The sequence below is a fragment of the Xenopus laevis genome, chromosome 8S, assembly GCF_017654675.1.
Source record: "Xenopus laevis strain J_2021 chromosome 8S, Xenopus_laevis_v10.1, whole genome shotgun sequence".
NCBI classification, from domain to species: Eukaryota; Metazoa; Chordata; class Amphibia; order Anura; family Pipidae; genus Xenopus; species Xenopus laevis.
In genome coordinates, this window is record NC_054386.1 from 75936885 (window position 1) to 75954682 (window position 17798).

The following is a 17798-nucleotide window of genomic DNA, read 5'->3' on the forward strand; positions in this document are numbered from 1 at the left end:
TAAAGGTGGCAATACATGGGCCGATAAAAGCTGCCGACAGACCGAGTCGGCAGCTTATTGGCCCGTGTATGAGGCCCCCCTACGGGCTTCCCCAATCGAGATCTGGCCGAAAGTCAGCCAGATCTCGATCGGATGGGACAAAAAATCCCGTCGGATCGCGGCCGCATCTGTTCGTTGATGCGGCCCCACGATCCGACCGCTTGTTCCCATTCGTTAGGACCCGATCGGATCAGCCCGATATTGCCCACCTCAAGGTGTGCATATCGGAGAGAGATCCGCTCGTTTGGCGACAATGCCAAAGGAGCAGATCTCTCCGTGTATGGCCACCTTAAGTTACATAGTTACATAGTTAAATCGGGTTGAAAAAGTCCATCAAGTTCAACCCCTCCAACTGAAAACCCAGCATCCATACACACACCCCTCCCTACTCTCAGATAAATTATATATACCCATATCTATACTAACTATAGAATTTATCACAATAGCCTTTGATATTATGTCTGTCCAAGAAATCATCCAAGCCATTTTTAAAGGCATTAACTGAATCAGCATCACAACATCACCCGGCAGTGCATTCCACAACCTCACTGTCCTGACTGTGAAGAACCACCTACGTTGCTTCAAATTAAAGTTCTTTTCCTCTAGTCTGAAAGTCTCCCAGTGCATGTTGGGTAATGTAGTCTTTGTTTAACAATTTCCCAACTGCCAAGTTTAATGTAAGACTACAATACCCAGGAGGCAATGGGACTGACTCATGTAGAAGTCGGGAGTTACCGGATTTTGGGCTCTGTACCCCATTCTCCCATCGCTCTTTTCATATTTTCCAGTGAGTTTTCTCAATTTCAGACAATTTTGGGGCAAAAATCAGCTGCCCACCAAAATGTCTATAGATTGAGCTGTTTTACCAATATTTAATGAAATTGTATATGTATTAGGGTCTTATGGGGTCCCTATTCATTCTAGGCCCCCCTTCTGTAGTTATGTCGCAGGCAGGGGCGCTTCGCCAATGTGGCGAGCTGAGATGCTCGCCTCAGGCGGCAGCGCCAGAGAGGATTCCAGGGGCGGCAAAAAGCCGCTCCTGCACCTTTAAGAGCAGAATTTCCGGATTTTAAACCGGAAAATCGGCTGTACTATTGCGAGAGAGCGCAATTGCAATAGTGTTCCTGCCTCCCCTCCCAACAGGTAAGCCGGCGAGGGGGGCGGCATTGCATAGTCAGAAACGGCGCTGGTCCCAGGTGACTGACAAATCTGTCCCATTTTGCTTCATGGAAAAAAAATTTGTATTTTCACATATATTCATTTATTTCATTTTTTTGACTTTTTTTTCACTGCACATATTGTGCTATTTATGGGCTACTTTTGAAGTGCCTCTTGGCTTGTTTTGTAGGCGACTTTGGCTGGTTTTGAAAATTAGACTTGGCAACCATGGTAAATACTCTCCTGAGAACTAGACAGTATGGAATATGTAACCATCCACTGCTGGTGTTGTTTTACCTACAAGTTAGAAGTCTCCGTCCGCCCCCACCTGGTCTGTACGACTCCTACGCAAACTGAGGAGCTGTAGGAACAGCTGACGCCTGAGCAGCAGATATGGAAGCGCCAGACCTCACATAGAAATATGTTCACACTTTGGCAACAGGCGCATCCTTCACACACACCTTATGTGCAATAGACCGATATCTTTACGCAGGATGGTTGTTCCCTCACTTACACTGGCTTAAATATACATCCCATACCTACTGCCTTCATTTTTTCTATTTGTACATAGATATTTCAAGGGAATTATTACTATTTTACCGCCTCTTTCTCTGAGCCGTCTAATAGAGCCGTCTAATAGCCCCGCCCTATTCTCGCCCTGTCAGTGTGTAGTCTCGCGAGACAGCCCTGTGTTTGTGTACGCGCTGGCCCTCCTATTCCTCTGCTTTGGCCTGTCAGCGGGAGCCTGTAGCCTGAATGCTGGGCCGGCCAGTGCCCCCGAGGAGCAGCGCCCATTGAGGCTTCTCAGCCCGGTACTAAGAGTAGGCCGGATCCCATCTGCCACTAGCTCATGGCGTCCGACAGCGACACGGAGGAATTTTTTGATGCCCCGGAGGATGTGAACCTATCCTGTTCTCCTGCGGTGTGAGTAGCGCCCTGTGTTCCCTACATTACTTCCTATTAGTCTGACGTGAATGAAGTCAACTCAGTGAACTGACAGTTTCCCATTCTCGTACTTCTTTATTGGCCACATTTTCTCTCTTGTTTAACTTCTCCTCATCTTTCTGTCAGCGTGTATTGTCTACATTGTCTACTTACCTCTGCCTTTATATACTGACCCCCTATTGCCTTGTACCATTTCTTCTCCATAAAGTTTCATTTGTTTTCCTCTTGCTCCAGACATGTTTCTCCTGAAGCCTTTGTAGCTTTAGCCTTCAATATTTTAGGCTTTCCTGTAATCATTCTGCTATTGCCATCTGCTTGCCATTCTGTTGTTAGTGAAGGCTTCTATGTCCTCACCTTGAAAACCTGCAAAACCTAAATATCTTGTGTCCCACCCACACGTGTGCTTCCTGGTTATACCCTGTCACCCCCACAACATTACTTCTCTACCACCCACACCTCCTGCCCCAACATTACTTCTCTACCACCCACACCTCCTGCCCCAACATTACTTCTCTGCCAATACCCTTCCACCCAACTCTTTCTTTTCTAGGCTCTAATCCTCCCCCCCCGTTTGCTTCTTTAACTCTACTCCTTCCAACCTCATAGCATTACTTTTCTGGCTCTAACTGCGCCCCTCAATGTAACTTATCTAGCTCTACCCCCTCACTCCACTAAGCTTGCTTAGCAAACCCCCCCCCCAACTTGCATCTCTAGCTCTAACACCCCCTGACATGCACCTCATTCTGGCGCAAACATTTCCCCAAGCTTGCTTTTCGGACTCCTCCCCCTCTTATGTGACTCCTCCCCTCTTATGTGACTCCTCCCCTCTTGTGTGACTCCTCCCCCTTTTGTGTGACTCCTCCAACCCTACTTATTCTACTTACCCCTACTTCTTGTTGGGGATGCACTGAATCCACTATTTTGGATTCGGCCGAACCCGCAAATCTTTCGGGAAAGATTTGGCCGAACCGTATCCGAATCCTAATCCACATATGCAAATTAGGGAAGGGGAAAACCTTTTTTACTTCCTCGTTTTGTTACAAAAAGTCATGTGATTTCCCTCCCTGCCCCTAATTTGCATATGCAAATTCGGATTCGGTTCAGCGGGGCAGAAGGATTTACCTGAATCCTGCTGAAAAAGGCAGAATCCTGTCCAAATCCCGAACCGAATCCTGGATTCGGTGCATCCCTACTTCTCGGACCCTACTCTCAACCCCACCCCAGGCTTACTTCTCTGACTTTACTTCTCATCAAGCTTTCTTTCCTGACTCTACCCTCCACCCCCAAGCTTGCATCTCTACTTCTGTCCCAGCCCCAAACTCCCCTGCCCTGCATGGTCTTCCTGTTGGTGCTTGCTTTCTATATTTGTTTTATCTTCTTTTCTCATCTTTTCCCATTACCTTTTAGCATCAGTCTCTTTATAGTCTTTATTGAAGTCGACTTGTAATTGCATCCACTTTAATCAGAGCCTCATTGTACATCTCTGTTTTTTGTCTCATGTCAATCCTTGCTCTCGTATGGTCAGCATGCAGCGTTAAGGACCCTTAAACTTACTGCACTGTGTTTTTCTCTCTTCTGTTCACCTCTTAACACACCCACAATTCTGTGTCTTCCTTGTCAGTGTAAACTCTGTCATTAGCATAACCACTTTTTTAATGATTTTTAGTGCTCCTTCCATCTTCTGTTTTTCTGCCTTTCTGTCTGAAGATATCTGTGGATCCTTTTTTTTCTGCTGTTCTTTCCAAAGCAGTTTTTTTTTTTTTAATGTCATTTTGTTATAGACATTCTTTGGCAGCAGTTAGTTACTTTTGTTTAGTTCCTGTATGGCTTCAGGTATGGGATCTGTTATCCAGAATGCTCAGAATTACAGGATGGCCATCTCCCACAGACTCCATTTTATCCAAATAATCCAAATTTTTTAAACAATTACTCTTTTCTCTTTAATGATAAAACCGTGCCTTATACTTGATCCCAATATGTATTTAATCATTTGGAGGCAAAACAATACTATTTGGTTTAATGAATGTTTAAAAGTTGTTTTGGTAGAGAGAAAGACCCAGGACCCAAGTTTCTGGATAACAGATCTTATAATGCCTTGCTATTGTGGCACAATAGAAATATGCATCCACTGGAAGAAATGTCTGATAGTCTCTGTGCCATTTAGATGAATGGGAAGAGCCTGTCAACAGACTCAGACATTTTTATTGAGGCATTTCTCTCTTAGAGTACTGCTGTGATCCAAGTAATTTAGTGATAAACTTCAAAATAATATATTGTGTTTTTTCCTAAGCAACTGCATGCATAATGCATGCAAGTAGAAATTCTTTTTTCCTGTTTTCTTTAGTGGGTGGGCTTTTTATTTTATATATACACACAGGAGGAACTCAGGCTGGGCTTTAGTGGTTGCTACTAAAAATTAGATTAGGGTGGTCATTTTAAGAGCAGTGGAAGATATTGGTTGAATTGTAGGATGAACATATCTGCCCTCTTGTGATTATTTTAACAAATTTTAGTCTTTCTTGCTGTTGGATTCAGAGTAACACCAGACTAAAAGAGGGGTTTCCTGTGGGCACGCTTTTCATCAGAACATTTTTATTTTAACTATGGGAAAATATAAAATCCTATAATATTTGCTATGGGAGTATACCCAGGGTGTAACATTCTCTGGTGAACCCTGTGAGTCTAACAGAGATTTGATTCTTGGCTTGTTAATAACAAGTTAGAGAGTTAAGAAAAGGGTTGTTTAATAAGAAAACGTATTAAACAAAGCCCTCCCTTTTATTTGTTGCTCAGAAAGTGCCTAATACTTGCAGTTGTTTCTACCATTGCATTTTAACACAGCTGACTCCAAAGTTTAATCTTGCTCAGGTTGGTGTGTACCCAAATGCCTTTATTTGTTGTTATGATTACAGTTCAAATACAAAGTGTAATCGGGATACACAAACTGCACCTTCCAGGTTTATTATCACTACATGTCCCAGCATTATTTGTCAGTTGTTAGAGTTCAGTGCTGCAGCTAGCTGTCCTGTGTTAATGAAATATCTTAAATTTAGATACAGTGTGTTCTTCTCCAAAATGTTATTGGAGTAGTACAGAATTATACTGGCATCTACGATGTTGTTAAAAATATGTGGTTATAGAATCTAGGTTTTATTATTAGTATGTATACTTTATTATTGAAAGATCTTGTATCAGTGAAATGAAAGAAACAATTCTGTGTAGGTGTAGTGCCTATCCCAGTGCTAATATGTCAACGTTATAGTAAGTAATATACATAGGAAATAAAGGCATTCTGTTTCAACAAAAAGCAGTTTGGTCACTCCCTTCTTAAAGAGGAATTAAACCCTAAAAATGATTATGGCTATAAATGCCATATTATATATACTGATCTTATTGAACCATCCTAAATATTCAGCATATCTATAGTAGTAATGATTTATAAAGTTGTCACGGGAGTTTCCCATATTGGATTTTGTAAATGCTCAGTGTGCTTTGAGCAGCAACTAAGCTTAGGGGTCTTCGCAAATCATAAAGCAGAAAATTGGAGGCATAGATCTTCACTGCTAAAGGGCAGTGATTGCCTTGTACTGTTATAAAAGCCCAAAACCTGGCCATCATTTCTGCCCTACTTCTTTAGTTTAGCTTTATTTCTCTTGCCTTGCAGCGCTGGGCTCATCAATTCAGATCTGGCGTGGTCATTATCTGCACTGAAGTTTGTATGTTCCCCCTGTGTATGCATGGGTCTCCGCTGGTTACTCTGTTTTTCTAAAAAAAAAAAAAGAATAAAAAAAAGGGGGATGTGGGAGCACTCCAAGGCTAAGTAAAAATATATTTAATAGGGATGCACCGAATCCAGGATTCTGCCTTTTTCAGCAGGATTCGGTCAAATCCTTCTGCCTAGACGAACAGAATCAGAATCCTAATTTGCATATGTAAATTAGGGGTGGGGAGGGAAATCGCATAACTTTTTGTCACAAAACAAGGAAGTAAAAAATGTTTTCCCCTTCCCACCCCTAATTTGCATATGCAAATGCGGATTCGGTTCGGTATTCAGCCGAATTTTTCAAGAAGGATTCGGGGGTTCGGCCGAATCCAAAATAGTGGAGTCGGTGCATCCCTAATATTTATATACAATGGAAGTGCTACCGATCTGACCAAATTAACTACAAACATAGAGAAAAAGAAGGGGGATTGATCAATGCACATTCCCTGGTCCCCTGTCTCATACAGTAAGTAATCTAATATTTATGCAAATGCATGTATGTACAAAAACAGGGGTTTTTAGTTACAAAATTATATTCATAAAATTGGAAAGCCACTCTGTTTTCCTCCCACACTCTAAACGCACACTGACAATTGGCTCCTGATATAAATTGACCATAGTTTACAGCCTTTTCGGCTGTAAACCCCACTGTGGTAGGGACTGATGTGAATGATGCAGTTCTGTAAAGCCTTGTGTAAATGTGTCAGTGCTATATTAATAAAACATAATAAGTAATAAATATATCATAATTTTCCTAGCCCCAGGCTATTTTACCAGACCTCTAGGGACAGCATGAATGAAGTGGGTCAGATTCAGTAAGATCTGTTCTTATGTGTTTCCTATCCCTTTCAACTTTGCGATTGCTTTTCACTTCTCAATTAGAGGATACTGATTACATGCACAGTTTTTAGTGCTGCCATATCCCAACAGTTTCAACTTGCTTTTTCTTCCTTATTTGAGAAATGAGTAAGTCAATTAAAGGGTTAACTTATTCATATACACTTTGGGGTCTGTTTATTTTGCTTTGTAAAATGAAATTCAGGAAAAAAATGGTGTAAAATAATAAAATAAATAACAAGGTGTGTTTCATTTTACACCATGCAGACACCAGATTTGCGGCTATTTTACACTGCTTCAGACCTTTGTAAGTACTGGCAGAAGTTGCTCAAAGAAAAGGCATTTAAAACACGACACCATTTTTTTACATGGTTATGTGTGGTGTGGCCATTTGTTACACCACATAATAAATCTGTCCCTTAGAAGAGAAATTCTTTTAAAAATAGCCTATGGATGAGGCTTTCTCTTTGGTGAAGGATCATCCTATTAAGTGTACTTCAGATGTAAAGCTAGACTTTCTGACCCAGTGATGAAATGCCTGGAGTTTAACCTTAAAAAAGAGTAGGTAACAACGACAGCAGCCATTAGACCAGCTGTAAATTTCCAGTGTAAGTGGAATGCAGGAATGTCTGTGTATGGCAATGGCCTTCCATGGCTTAGTTTATGACCCAACAGATTACTTGCCACATTTAATACCTTTACAGGTCAGGTTGTGGCCTGTTGCCATTTACTAATATATGTGTACTGTATTTAACTTTTCTGCCAATAATTAACAAGTCTGAAGGGCCAGCAAGTTGATACTTCATTCATAACCTCATTGTTCATTCAAATCAAATCTCTTTCCTACTATCAACAGAGAAGTACCTAATAATATTTTATTCTAGCTTCCTAGGGGCAAATTTACTAAAGGGTGAAGTGAATAACGCTGGCGAAAACTCCGTAATTTCGGGACTTCGCCGATTTGCTAACGGGCATTGGCTTAAATTCGCTACTTCGCACTCCAGGCGAATTTTCACTCTGGCAAACGGACGTAACTACGCAAATTCACTAATATGCAGATTTTACTGAACGTTACCTCTTGCACCAGACTTGCCTTCGCCACGTCAGACCAGGTGAAGTGCAATAGAGTAGATAGGACTTCCTCAAAAAAAATGTGAAAAACGCTGGCGACTTTTCAGTTTTTCAGGGTGATAGGCTGCAAAAGAACGTTAGCGCAACTTCGCTTTGCTTGCCGAATTAACGCTAGTGAAACTTCGCCATCGTACAGCGCCCTGGACGCAACTTTGCATTTTAGTGAATTAGCGTTGTCCTGGCGAATTTTCGCCTGGAGAAGTGTGGCGATGTGAGCGAAGCCGTCAATGGCGAATTTCCGCAGGTTAGTGAATTTGCCCCCTAGTGTTGCAGAGCATATATTTAAGTCATGTCTAAACAGAAGTAGCAACAGAAATGGTTAATGACTTGTTAAAAGAAGAAAACAAAGTAGGTATGGCTGCACAGGAATTAAATGTCAATCACTTGCAGATGCTGAGAGGTTTTTTCGTTGTTGTTCGCCTTGCATCAACCTGGCCAATAACTGATATTGCGTGCACATTTTTGTGTATTTTCTGTTTGGTAGGACAAATTAGCTAAGATTGAGTTTGATTCCCTGGTAATAAAGAAACAAGTTTGCTATGAAATACAGCTATGGGACCTAATGTTTAATGGTTGGGACCTGGGGGTTTCTGTAATTTGGATCTTCATACCTTAAGTCTACCAGAAAATCATGTAAACATTAAATAAACCCAATAGGCTGGTTTTGCTTCCAATAAGGACTAATTATATCATCGTTGGGATCAAGTGCAAGGTCCTGTTTTATTATTAGAGAAAAAGTAAATCATTTTTAAAAATTTGGATTATTTGATTATAATGGAGTCTGGGGGAGACGGCCTTTCTGTAATTTGGCGCTTTCTGCATAACGGGTTTCTGGATAATGGATCCCATACCGGTACATATATATTAAGCATTTGTAGTTATTGAACAAGTATTGCACATATTGTCCAGTGTTTACTTCATGCTTATGAAGTATATTAAAATGTGTCACAATGCTTGAGGAAAGTTTAAAATGGTGTATGTGTTTGCTATGAATAAAATTCAAATCTTAACTGGCTATAAATTCTGTGAACTGGATGTGAATACATTAATTTACAAATATGCCCTCTGTTGTGCTATTATTAATATTAATAATAAAAATCAACTATATACTATGGTATTGTAGTATTGGCATATGTAAATATTTGCCCTGTCTGCATAACTCAAGAATGTGTGTATGTTCTGTAGACAGATATCCGAAACAAGAACAGTTAAGCACAAAACATAGGCAGTTATTAGGATAATTCACCAAAGTAGATCAGTGGCCCAGGTGCTTCTGCCCCAGACCCTCAGCTTAAAGGAAAAGGAAACCCTTTGGCGCAAATGGCCCTTACTTGTTAGGCACCCCTCCGTGCAGGTCCTCTCTTGCCGAGTTCACGGGCGCCATCTTCGTCCGATCGCTCTTCTTCCTGTATTTGGCGGTGCATGTGCAGTAGGAGACATTTGCCGGTTGGATCTACTGTGCCTGCGCTGAAAGTCACAAAGTTTCCGAAAAAAGAAATCGGAAACTTTGTGAAATTCGGGTGCTTGCGCAGTAGATCCAACCTGCAAATGCCTCCTACTGTGCATGTGCCACCAAACGCTGATCAGTACAGGAAGAAGACCGCTCGGACAAAGATGGCGCCTGTGAACTCGGCAAGAGAGGACCTGCACGGAGGGGTGACTAATAAGTTAGTGGCATTTGCCCGGGGTGGGAGGTAGGCCGGGGCTGAGGAGAGAGGGGGGAGGGGTTTGACGCCAAAAGGGTTTCCTTATCCTTTAAGGGGATGGATAGCCCGTAAGCAAACAAACAAATGTTGGTGCAAGGCACTCCGGTATACCATGAATGGATCAGACCAAAAAATAAATAAAAATTGAAACCTTTATTGTACAAACAAATGTGCCCTGACGCGTTTCGTGTCACTGGGACACTTAATCAGGCAGGCGAAACGTGTCAGGAAAGAGATGTGTGTACAAGGTTTCAATTTTTATTTATTTTTTGGTCTGATCCATTCGTGGTATACCGGAGTGCCTTGCACCAACGTTTGTTTGCTGTAGACAGAGCTGCCCAGTGGCCAACAGAAATGCATGTTTAATTTTGAATGCTCGTCTATGCTATTAAATAACGTATTGCCAACCCCCCAGACAGAGTTATGATTGTTAGTTTCCACTCTAATGAAGAAAACAAGCACCTTAGAATTAAACTGCCAGAGAATTGATCATTGTGGCATGTACTTTTGAAAAAATCAGGAGCTGCAGTAGTTCCTTTTCAAGTGTACCCCAGAATAAGTACATTACTTCTCTAATTATTAGGATTACCTTTCCACAAGGCTTTAGTCAAGGTGGCTTTAAATATCCACTATTCATAAAATCCTGTTAGTATTAGCCTTATTAGAACAAAGACTTTTTTGTATTCACCAACAGCAGGAGGCTTTCTGTTATTTTGTATTACAGTAAGGAACTATGTTTCGCTGGAACATTAATAATAGCTATATTCAGCTGCTTAGAATTTGGTAGCAAATGAATACTTGCCTCAGAAGAAAGATTGTAAGCATCTAGAGCAGGGATCCCCAGCCATTTGAACCCGTGAGCAACATTCAGAAGTAAAAGGAGTTGGGGAGCAACACAAGCATGAGAAATGTACTTGAGGTGCCAAATAAGGGATGTGATTGGCCATTTGGTAGCCCCTATGTGGATTGTCAACCTACATTGAGGCTCTGGTTGGCAGTACACCTGGTTTTTATACAAATAAAACTTGCCTCCAAGCCTGGAATTCAAAAATAAGCACCTGCTTTGATGCCATAGGGAGCAACATCCAAGGGGTAGGAGAGCAGCATGTTGCTCACGAGCTACTGGTTGGGGATCACTGATCTAGAGTTTACAATGTTGGTATTTGCATGAAAAAACATCTGTATAGGATTTTACCACTATTGAGGCTCCTTAACAGTGCCCAAAACAGCCCATGTGTCCTTCGGCTATGGGCACACAAGCTGTTGGCGCCGGCTGTTGTCAGTCTGTGTATTTTTGCAGGCAGGCATTTTTTGAGAGAAGGGGATCTGCTCAGTGCCCCTGCTCCATTGATTTGAATCAGAATAGCCTGTGTGTGGTCATACACAGCGGAGCTGAAGCTGAGGTCAGTATTTGGGCTGATCTCAGACTGTGTGATTCAAATCAATGGAACAGGGGCACTGAGCAGATCTGCTTCTCTCAGCCTCAAAAATAAGCAGGCTGACGTGCTAAGTAAGTGCAACATGGCAGGGCCCTCCTTAAAGTTAACGCTTTGTGGTCCCTGTAATTGTATGGGGGGGGCTGGCCACAATTTTTTTCTTTGGACGTGCAAGGGGGGCCCTGGCCACCAATGTTTTTATAACATTGGCTGACCACCAATGTTTTTTTTATTATTGTGTGGGGGACCCTAGTCACCAATTGTTTTTTTTGTTTTTTTTTTACTGTGGGGTGGGGCAGAAGTGTGGGTGGGACTTGCGGTGGGGTCGGCGCAGCCCACGGGGCCCAGTATATTTTGTGTTATGGGGCCCTGGGATTTCTGATGGCAGTGCTGCTGACAACAGCCAGAGCCAACAGCCTGTGTGCCCATAGCCTAAAGCTATAATGCCTGCTGACACATGAATGAACTCCCCAATATATATTACCAGTCTTGCAAGTGTACAACATTAAACATATATTCACCAGATCACTCCTTTAACACCAGGAAATTAGAGTCCTGGTCCTGCGCGGAACCAATTTGCTAAACTAGAACCCAAAATCGGGACTTGGACCCACAACCCGCATTCTTACCCGCTTGGACCCGCTACTCAACCCGCAAGTACCTTATCCGCAACCCGATCTGCCACCTGCTGTCCATCAAGAATCAGGAAGTGCTGTCATTGTAAGCCGGAAGTGACATCGTCGGAAGTAGACGTGGTCAGAAAAAAGGAGTAAAACTTGCTATTGAGAAGACCTGCGGCCTGACCCATAAACCCGCAGAACCGCCGACCCACGTCTATACTTGTACCCAAAACTTCTACACCCAACCTGCAGGTTACCCGCTTTTTTTACCCAACCCGCTGCAGACTATACCAGGAATATCCAGAGAAATGTGTTGCAGGGAGGCCTGAATATAATTGCTGCAGGCAAGATCTATGTAGTATGTTGTTTTTTCCCTTTTTAAAAATAGATAAGCTTGTTGCAAATAAGTGATGCCATACATTGCATTTGTTTGGTACTGAAATAATATATTTTTCACATACGGTATAAGCATAAGCATTGATTATAGAGAGTTTCTACACAAGGAAAATGCTTGCAATCAGTCAGGGTATATTAAAGGATATGTACTGTTTACATTATAAAACCACAAATACACACACAGGCACGCCTTATAATAATAATCTCTAAATGTATTTATTAAGTGTAGCGAATTCTCACTTTAAAAGGTCACACTCAACATTTAAAATAAAACCTGTTCTACTTTTTTTTCTGGCAGCTGTTCTTTTTGTGTTCTAATCTAAGTGCACTAGCCCCAAGTACAGCAATTGTATTTTAGAGCCAGTGATGCTCTTGCAGCACTTTTATTCTGTTCATTGCACCAACCTATTCTACAGAGCTGTACAGAGGTTACAGATCATTGAAATCAGGGCACGATACTTTGGAAAATAAAGAAGTGCCAAAGATGCTCCGCATTTGATAGGCTTCTGTGTGTCTGCAGTGAAAAATACAGCTTCTGTCTGGAGTGCAGGTACGAGGAACAAAGGTCGATTGAAAATGCCAGTTTTTTAGTTTTCCGGTCCGAGCTCTGCTCTATGTACCTGTATTCGGGTTTAAGGTGTACTTTTTAGTGCAGATACATGAGAATGCGGAAGAGAGCAGATCTGCTTCTTTCAGTGTGTCCTTAGCCTTAAAATGAAAGGGGGAAAAAATCACCTTCACAAACTTGTTTTCTTTTTAAAGCTTTTTTTTGAAAAAAATTAATTTGCATTAAAAATTCTGTTTGATACCTTTTAGCATGGGAACCTTTGATGCAATACGTTATGTCAGTGACATCAGAAATCTGATTTTTTTTTTTATTTGTGACGGGGTAGTTTATCTTTCAGTGAAATTCAATATGATTTAGAATTATTTCTGCGACGGTCTGCAGTTGGTCTGTTTTGGAGCCTTTTTCTTCAGCAGCTCTGCAGTTTAGAATTTCAGCAGAAATTTAGTTAATATGGTCAAATTTACACTAGGGACCAGGCAGTGATTTGAATGAGAGACAAAAAACCAAAACAATACAAATTAATAATAACCAAACCTTAAAGCTAAAAATAGCAAAGATGGAAAAGAAAGAAGGGAAATAAGGAAAAAAATTGACTAATTGAAAAGTTGCTAAGCACGGGGCATCCTATAACTTAATAAAAATGTCTATAACATACTAAAAGTTAATCTAGGTTTGTTGTGAGTTGTAATTACTTTCTAATATTGTGCTTTGTTGCAGATCTCCTCTGAAATCTGAAATATTTACCCTGAAGGTAAGCCTAATTTTTGTTTCCACCCAACACAAAATATTTTGGTCATTTTTCTTTTTAAGTAGTCCTGTACTATTCGTGTGTGTAATGTTTTCTATGGGGGTGTGTTCCATTTACAGATCACTACTGTAAAGGATGAGGTAGAGTGTATCCAAAAGAAAAAACAATGAACATTAGCCCATTAACATAGGTGATAAAATTGTTTGCCTACCCTGTGCCCATTGGCTGATAAAGTCTAGCATATCTGTCTGCCCTTGGTTTGTGTGTTTGTGAGCACAGTGTCTCTAAGGAGGTAGATGAAGGGACTCTAGTTTATATATAATGTCAGCATTTCATTTTGGTATAATCCAGTTCTACATAGCACAACAGAAGCAGAATATTAGAAAAGACACAACCTTCTGAAGCTTGTGGCAGTGAAAGAGATCTTTATTTCAGTAATCTGTAAATGAGGGGCAACTAAGCAAATGCTTCCACTCTAGATCAAGCAAGGCGGAATCTTACTGGTGAAGTTACCCACAATACATTTTTGTTAAGACAATGAATGTACAATGAGGGGAAAACTACGTTAATCTGACGTTGTAAACTGCCATACTTGAAAATGTTGTAACGTTTGAAACCAGGATTTATAAACCTCCCAGTCCATGTTATCATTGCTTTATACCCACCAACTTTTATATTCTGCATATTTCTTTGGATACAACTTTTCTTGTTGCAAAATGTTTTGTGCTGGTTCAAAGATGCATCATCTGACTTCACATTCCAAGCATTCCCGATCTATTATACGGAATGCTTAGGCCCAAAGGCTTTCCAGATTAGGATCTTTCTGTACTTTAAGGGTTTAATTCTGCTTAATGCCCAAATGCTATCCCCAACATGGATTTATGCAAAGCTGCTATCAAATACAATGTACCCTTTTATTATGATATATATAAAAAAAAAACTATATAAAATTTTTAAAAATAGCATTGTTTGTTTAAAGGTGATGGTGGCAGCAATCCTATTTATTATATCAGTGTGCAATATCCTGCTTGTACCATTGAAAAGGCTGATAAAGCTAATTGTCCTTAAAGGAGAAGTAAACCGCCCCTAAAGTTAAAAGCCCTCATTCCCTCAAGTATAGATCATTACTACTAAAGAGCTATAGTTGCCTTGGGCCAGTACAGAAGATCTAAACATAATGTACAACATTTAGTTCTCCTTTAATAACATTGTTACCAATGTTATGTTGTAAAATACCACATGCTTTCAGAACCTTTCACAAACAATATTGTTTGTATATTTGTTTGATGCTAATTTTGCATGAATTAATGTATGGTTTAGCTTAAAAATTTGGAAACCATTAAAATATTCCATGCCGTAAACTTGTTAAAAATATGATTCAACTCAACATTTCCACAGTCCTCCCTCCATCTCCTCTCAAAAACCTATTTTCCTCACATTCTAGTACTGACCTGTACACCATATGTTTTTTCCTAAATACTAGTTCAGGTTTTTATAAACTTTAAAGGGGAACTCCACAAAAACATAACCAGCTTTTAAAAAAGTAACCCCAATTTCAAGCAACTTTGCAATATACATCAATTAAAAAATATGCAGACTTTTCATGATTTGTAATGGTTTGGAACAGTTCCCTAAGCCTAGCCCCCTGCTCACCTTCTGACCTCTCTGACTACTTTGCTTAGCTGGCTGAATACTGTTACTTTGTATCAACAGCCATCTGTCCTCAGCCTGCATCCTCCAAACCCCACAATTCCCTGCACACGTGATTTCAATAAGGAACAGAACATCATATTGCAATGCATTGTGGGTTATGTAGTCCCTGCATGCTGTCTGTAAGCTGTGGAGAAGTTTTTACAATTTGTAACAAGTGTTTTAGTCCCTCCTTCCCTGCCAGAATTTGAAATGATGCAGTAAGAAAATAGCTGTTAAACAGCTGGACTTAGAAAATGACATTTATTCATACTTTTTGAAGAAACTGATAACGGTGATGGGTATATTAGGGGTTTCTGTGTTATGTGGGCCTCTTTATCAAATTTTGGTTGGAAGCCGGAGTTCCCCTTTAAACAACGTTTAAAACATTTCCTGATTGCAGCCTTGAGAAGGTAAGCATGCAGATGTCATGGTTTGCAGTGGAGATGTCACATCATTCTGTTCTGAACAATGGAATGTCTGGTCTGTCCATATGGAGGACTGCCAATTAGTTTGTTTGTGACCCATTTAAATATCTGTTAAACTTTGTACTTTCTGGTAGACTGACACATGTGGAATTGTAGTACTAGGTGGAGAATTGTTTGCATTTCTTTTCGAAGGGGAGTGGTTCTTATGTGAAAAGCCTTTAATTGCGATTTATAAAATGAGCAAAAGGTTCCTGATCTTGCACAATGAATCCAGTGTCATTATCTAACCACAGCTCTGTGATCTGTTAATTTGCCATCAACATTCCTGTAATAATTTACAGGTAAAGCCCCTTTGCAGGAGAATAACTGATATCACATTGTTACAGACTCTCATACTTTGTGTCAGTGTAAAGTTCCCTGTTTGCTTGCACTTTGTTCAAGCTACATTTTTTCAAATTACTATTTATATGAAATTGAGCAAGTTTTGATCTAGGTATGGGAATTATGATCCAAAAACCAGTTAGCCAGAAAGTCCCAAATTTCAGTTCTACTGTTTCCCCTAGAGTCCTATAAACAAGGAATTCCTTACTTACTTTTTGGATTTGATTTATATCTATAATAGCTGAGCTATTAAACTATACCATATTGATGGTAAAATCATCTTGTTTTTGTTTTGGGGTGCCAACATTTTATACATGCTTATTATTATATGGGTGACCATATCACCCCACATATCAACTTCACAGGTTCTCCCTGGAGTAATCCAGCTTTAGAGCCATCCCTCCACACGCCCATCATTTTTAGCTGTTGGGTTAGTTTTAGATGTGTGCATGCACAGCTATATTGTGGTAGGCCATGCCCAAACTAAATAGACCACACATACTTTTCCTGAGGGCATGCCTAAGATTTTCTAGAACCATACTTCTCCAAGTTGATATCTCTGTTTAGCAGGATCTCCCAAAACCATACTTCTCCAAGTTGATATCTCTGTTTAGCAGGATCTCCCAAAACCATAATTTTGCAAGTTGATATCTCTGTTTAACAAGGTCTCCCAGAACCATACTTCTCCAAGTTGATATATCTGTTTAGCAGTATCTCCCAGAACCATACTTCTTCAAGTTGATATCTCTGTTTAGCAAGATCTCTCAGAACCATACTTCTCCAAGTTGATATCTTTGTTTAGAAGGATCTCCCAGAACCATACTTCTCCAAGTTGATATCTCTGTTTAGCAAAATCTCCCAGAACCATACTTCTCCAAGTTGATATCTCTGTTTAGCAAGATCTCCCAGAACCATACTTCTCCAAGTTGATATATCTGTTTAGCAGTAGCTCCCAGAACCATACGTCTCCAAGTTGATATCTCTGTTTAGCAGGATCTCCCAGAACCATACTTCTCCAAGTTGATATCTCTGTTTAGCAGGATCTCCCAGAACCATTCTTCTCCAAGTTGATATCTCTGTTTAGCAAGATCTCCCAGAACTATACTTCTCCAAGTTGATATCTCTGTTTAGCAAAATCTCCAAGAACCATACTTCTCAAAGTTGATATCTCTGTTTAGATCGATCTCCCAGAACCATACTTCTCCAAGTTGATATCTCTGTTTAGATCGATCTCCCAGAACCATACTTCTCCAAGTTGATATCTCTGTTTAGCAAGTATTTTATGGGGATGCTTCCTGTACAGGAATGAACATTGTATAAGTGCCAGAAAGATTGTGAATCGCTATGAGTGAATCTGGCCCAAAAAAAATTGCCAAAATGCATTAAAGTCTATGGGCGACAAATTGTTTTTGATGACGACCAATCTTTTCACCTGTTAGAATCTATGGGTGTCATTTTTGTGGTGAAACTTGGTCCAAAATTTCACTAATCATGAACAGATAAAATGCATCCGCTAAGATTTATCATTGACTTGACTATCATTGACCATGGAAGAGCAAGTAAGCCTACAAGGAAGATGTATAAGGGGATTACTACTGGTAGGTACTCAGCACCTACCTACAGGGTTATGCCACCTATTCTGCTTAAATTAAATTGCTATTACTGAAAGCTAACTCACAGCAGTCTGGCTTTAGAACTGCGCCAGGTCCCACTCACATGGAGGCACCGATAAGTAATAAACTCAAATTAAAAAACATGCACATTATATTTGCTTTGTTTTTATTAAAATACAAATAAAAGAAAGTATGCATGCACAGTGTTACATATTGTCATACATATTTAAGATGTGGAAAATATTTTAGTACTGCATATAACCTGTCCCTATTGAAATAATATCTCATTAGATTTAACTAGGGAATATCTGTTTGGGCAGTGGGAAAATTCAGGATGAGA

At 40.3% G+C, this 17798-nt stretch overlaps 1 protein-coding gene across 1 annotated transcript in view; it reads left to right on the forward strand.

Annotated features, from left to right (window-relative positions):
• Positions 1-1841: 1841 nt before the first annotated feature.
• wdr44.S (WD repeat domain 44 S homeolog) overlaps positions 1842-17798 on the forward strand; it is a 42928-nt gene continuing 26971 nt past the window's right edge. The window contains exons 1-2 of the mRNA XM_018233113.2: positions 1842-2121; positions 13317-13350. Coding sequence (XP_018088602.1) covers positions 2048-2121; positions 13317-13350 — 108 coding nt within the window. The 5' untranslated portion in view covers positions 1842-2047. The remainder of the gene's footprint in view (positions 2122-13316; positions 13351-17798) is intronic.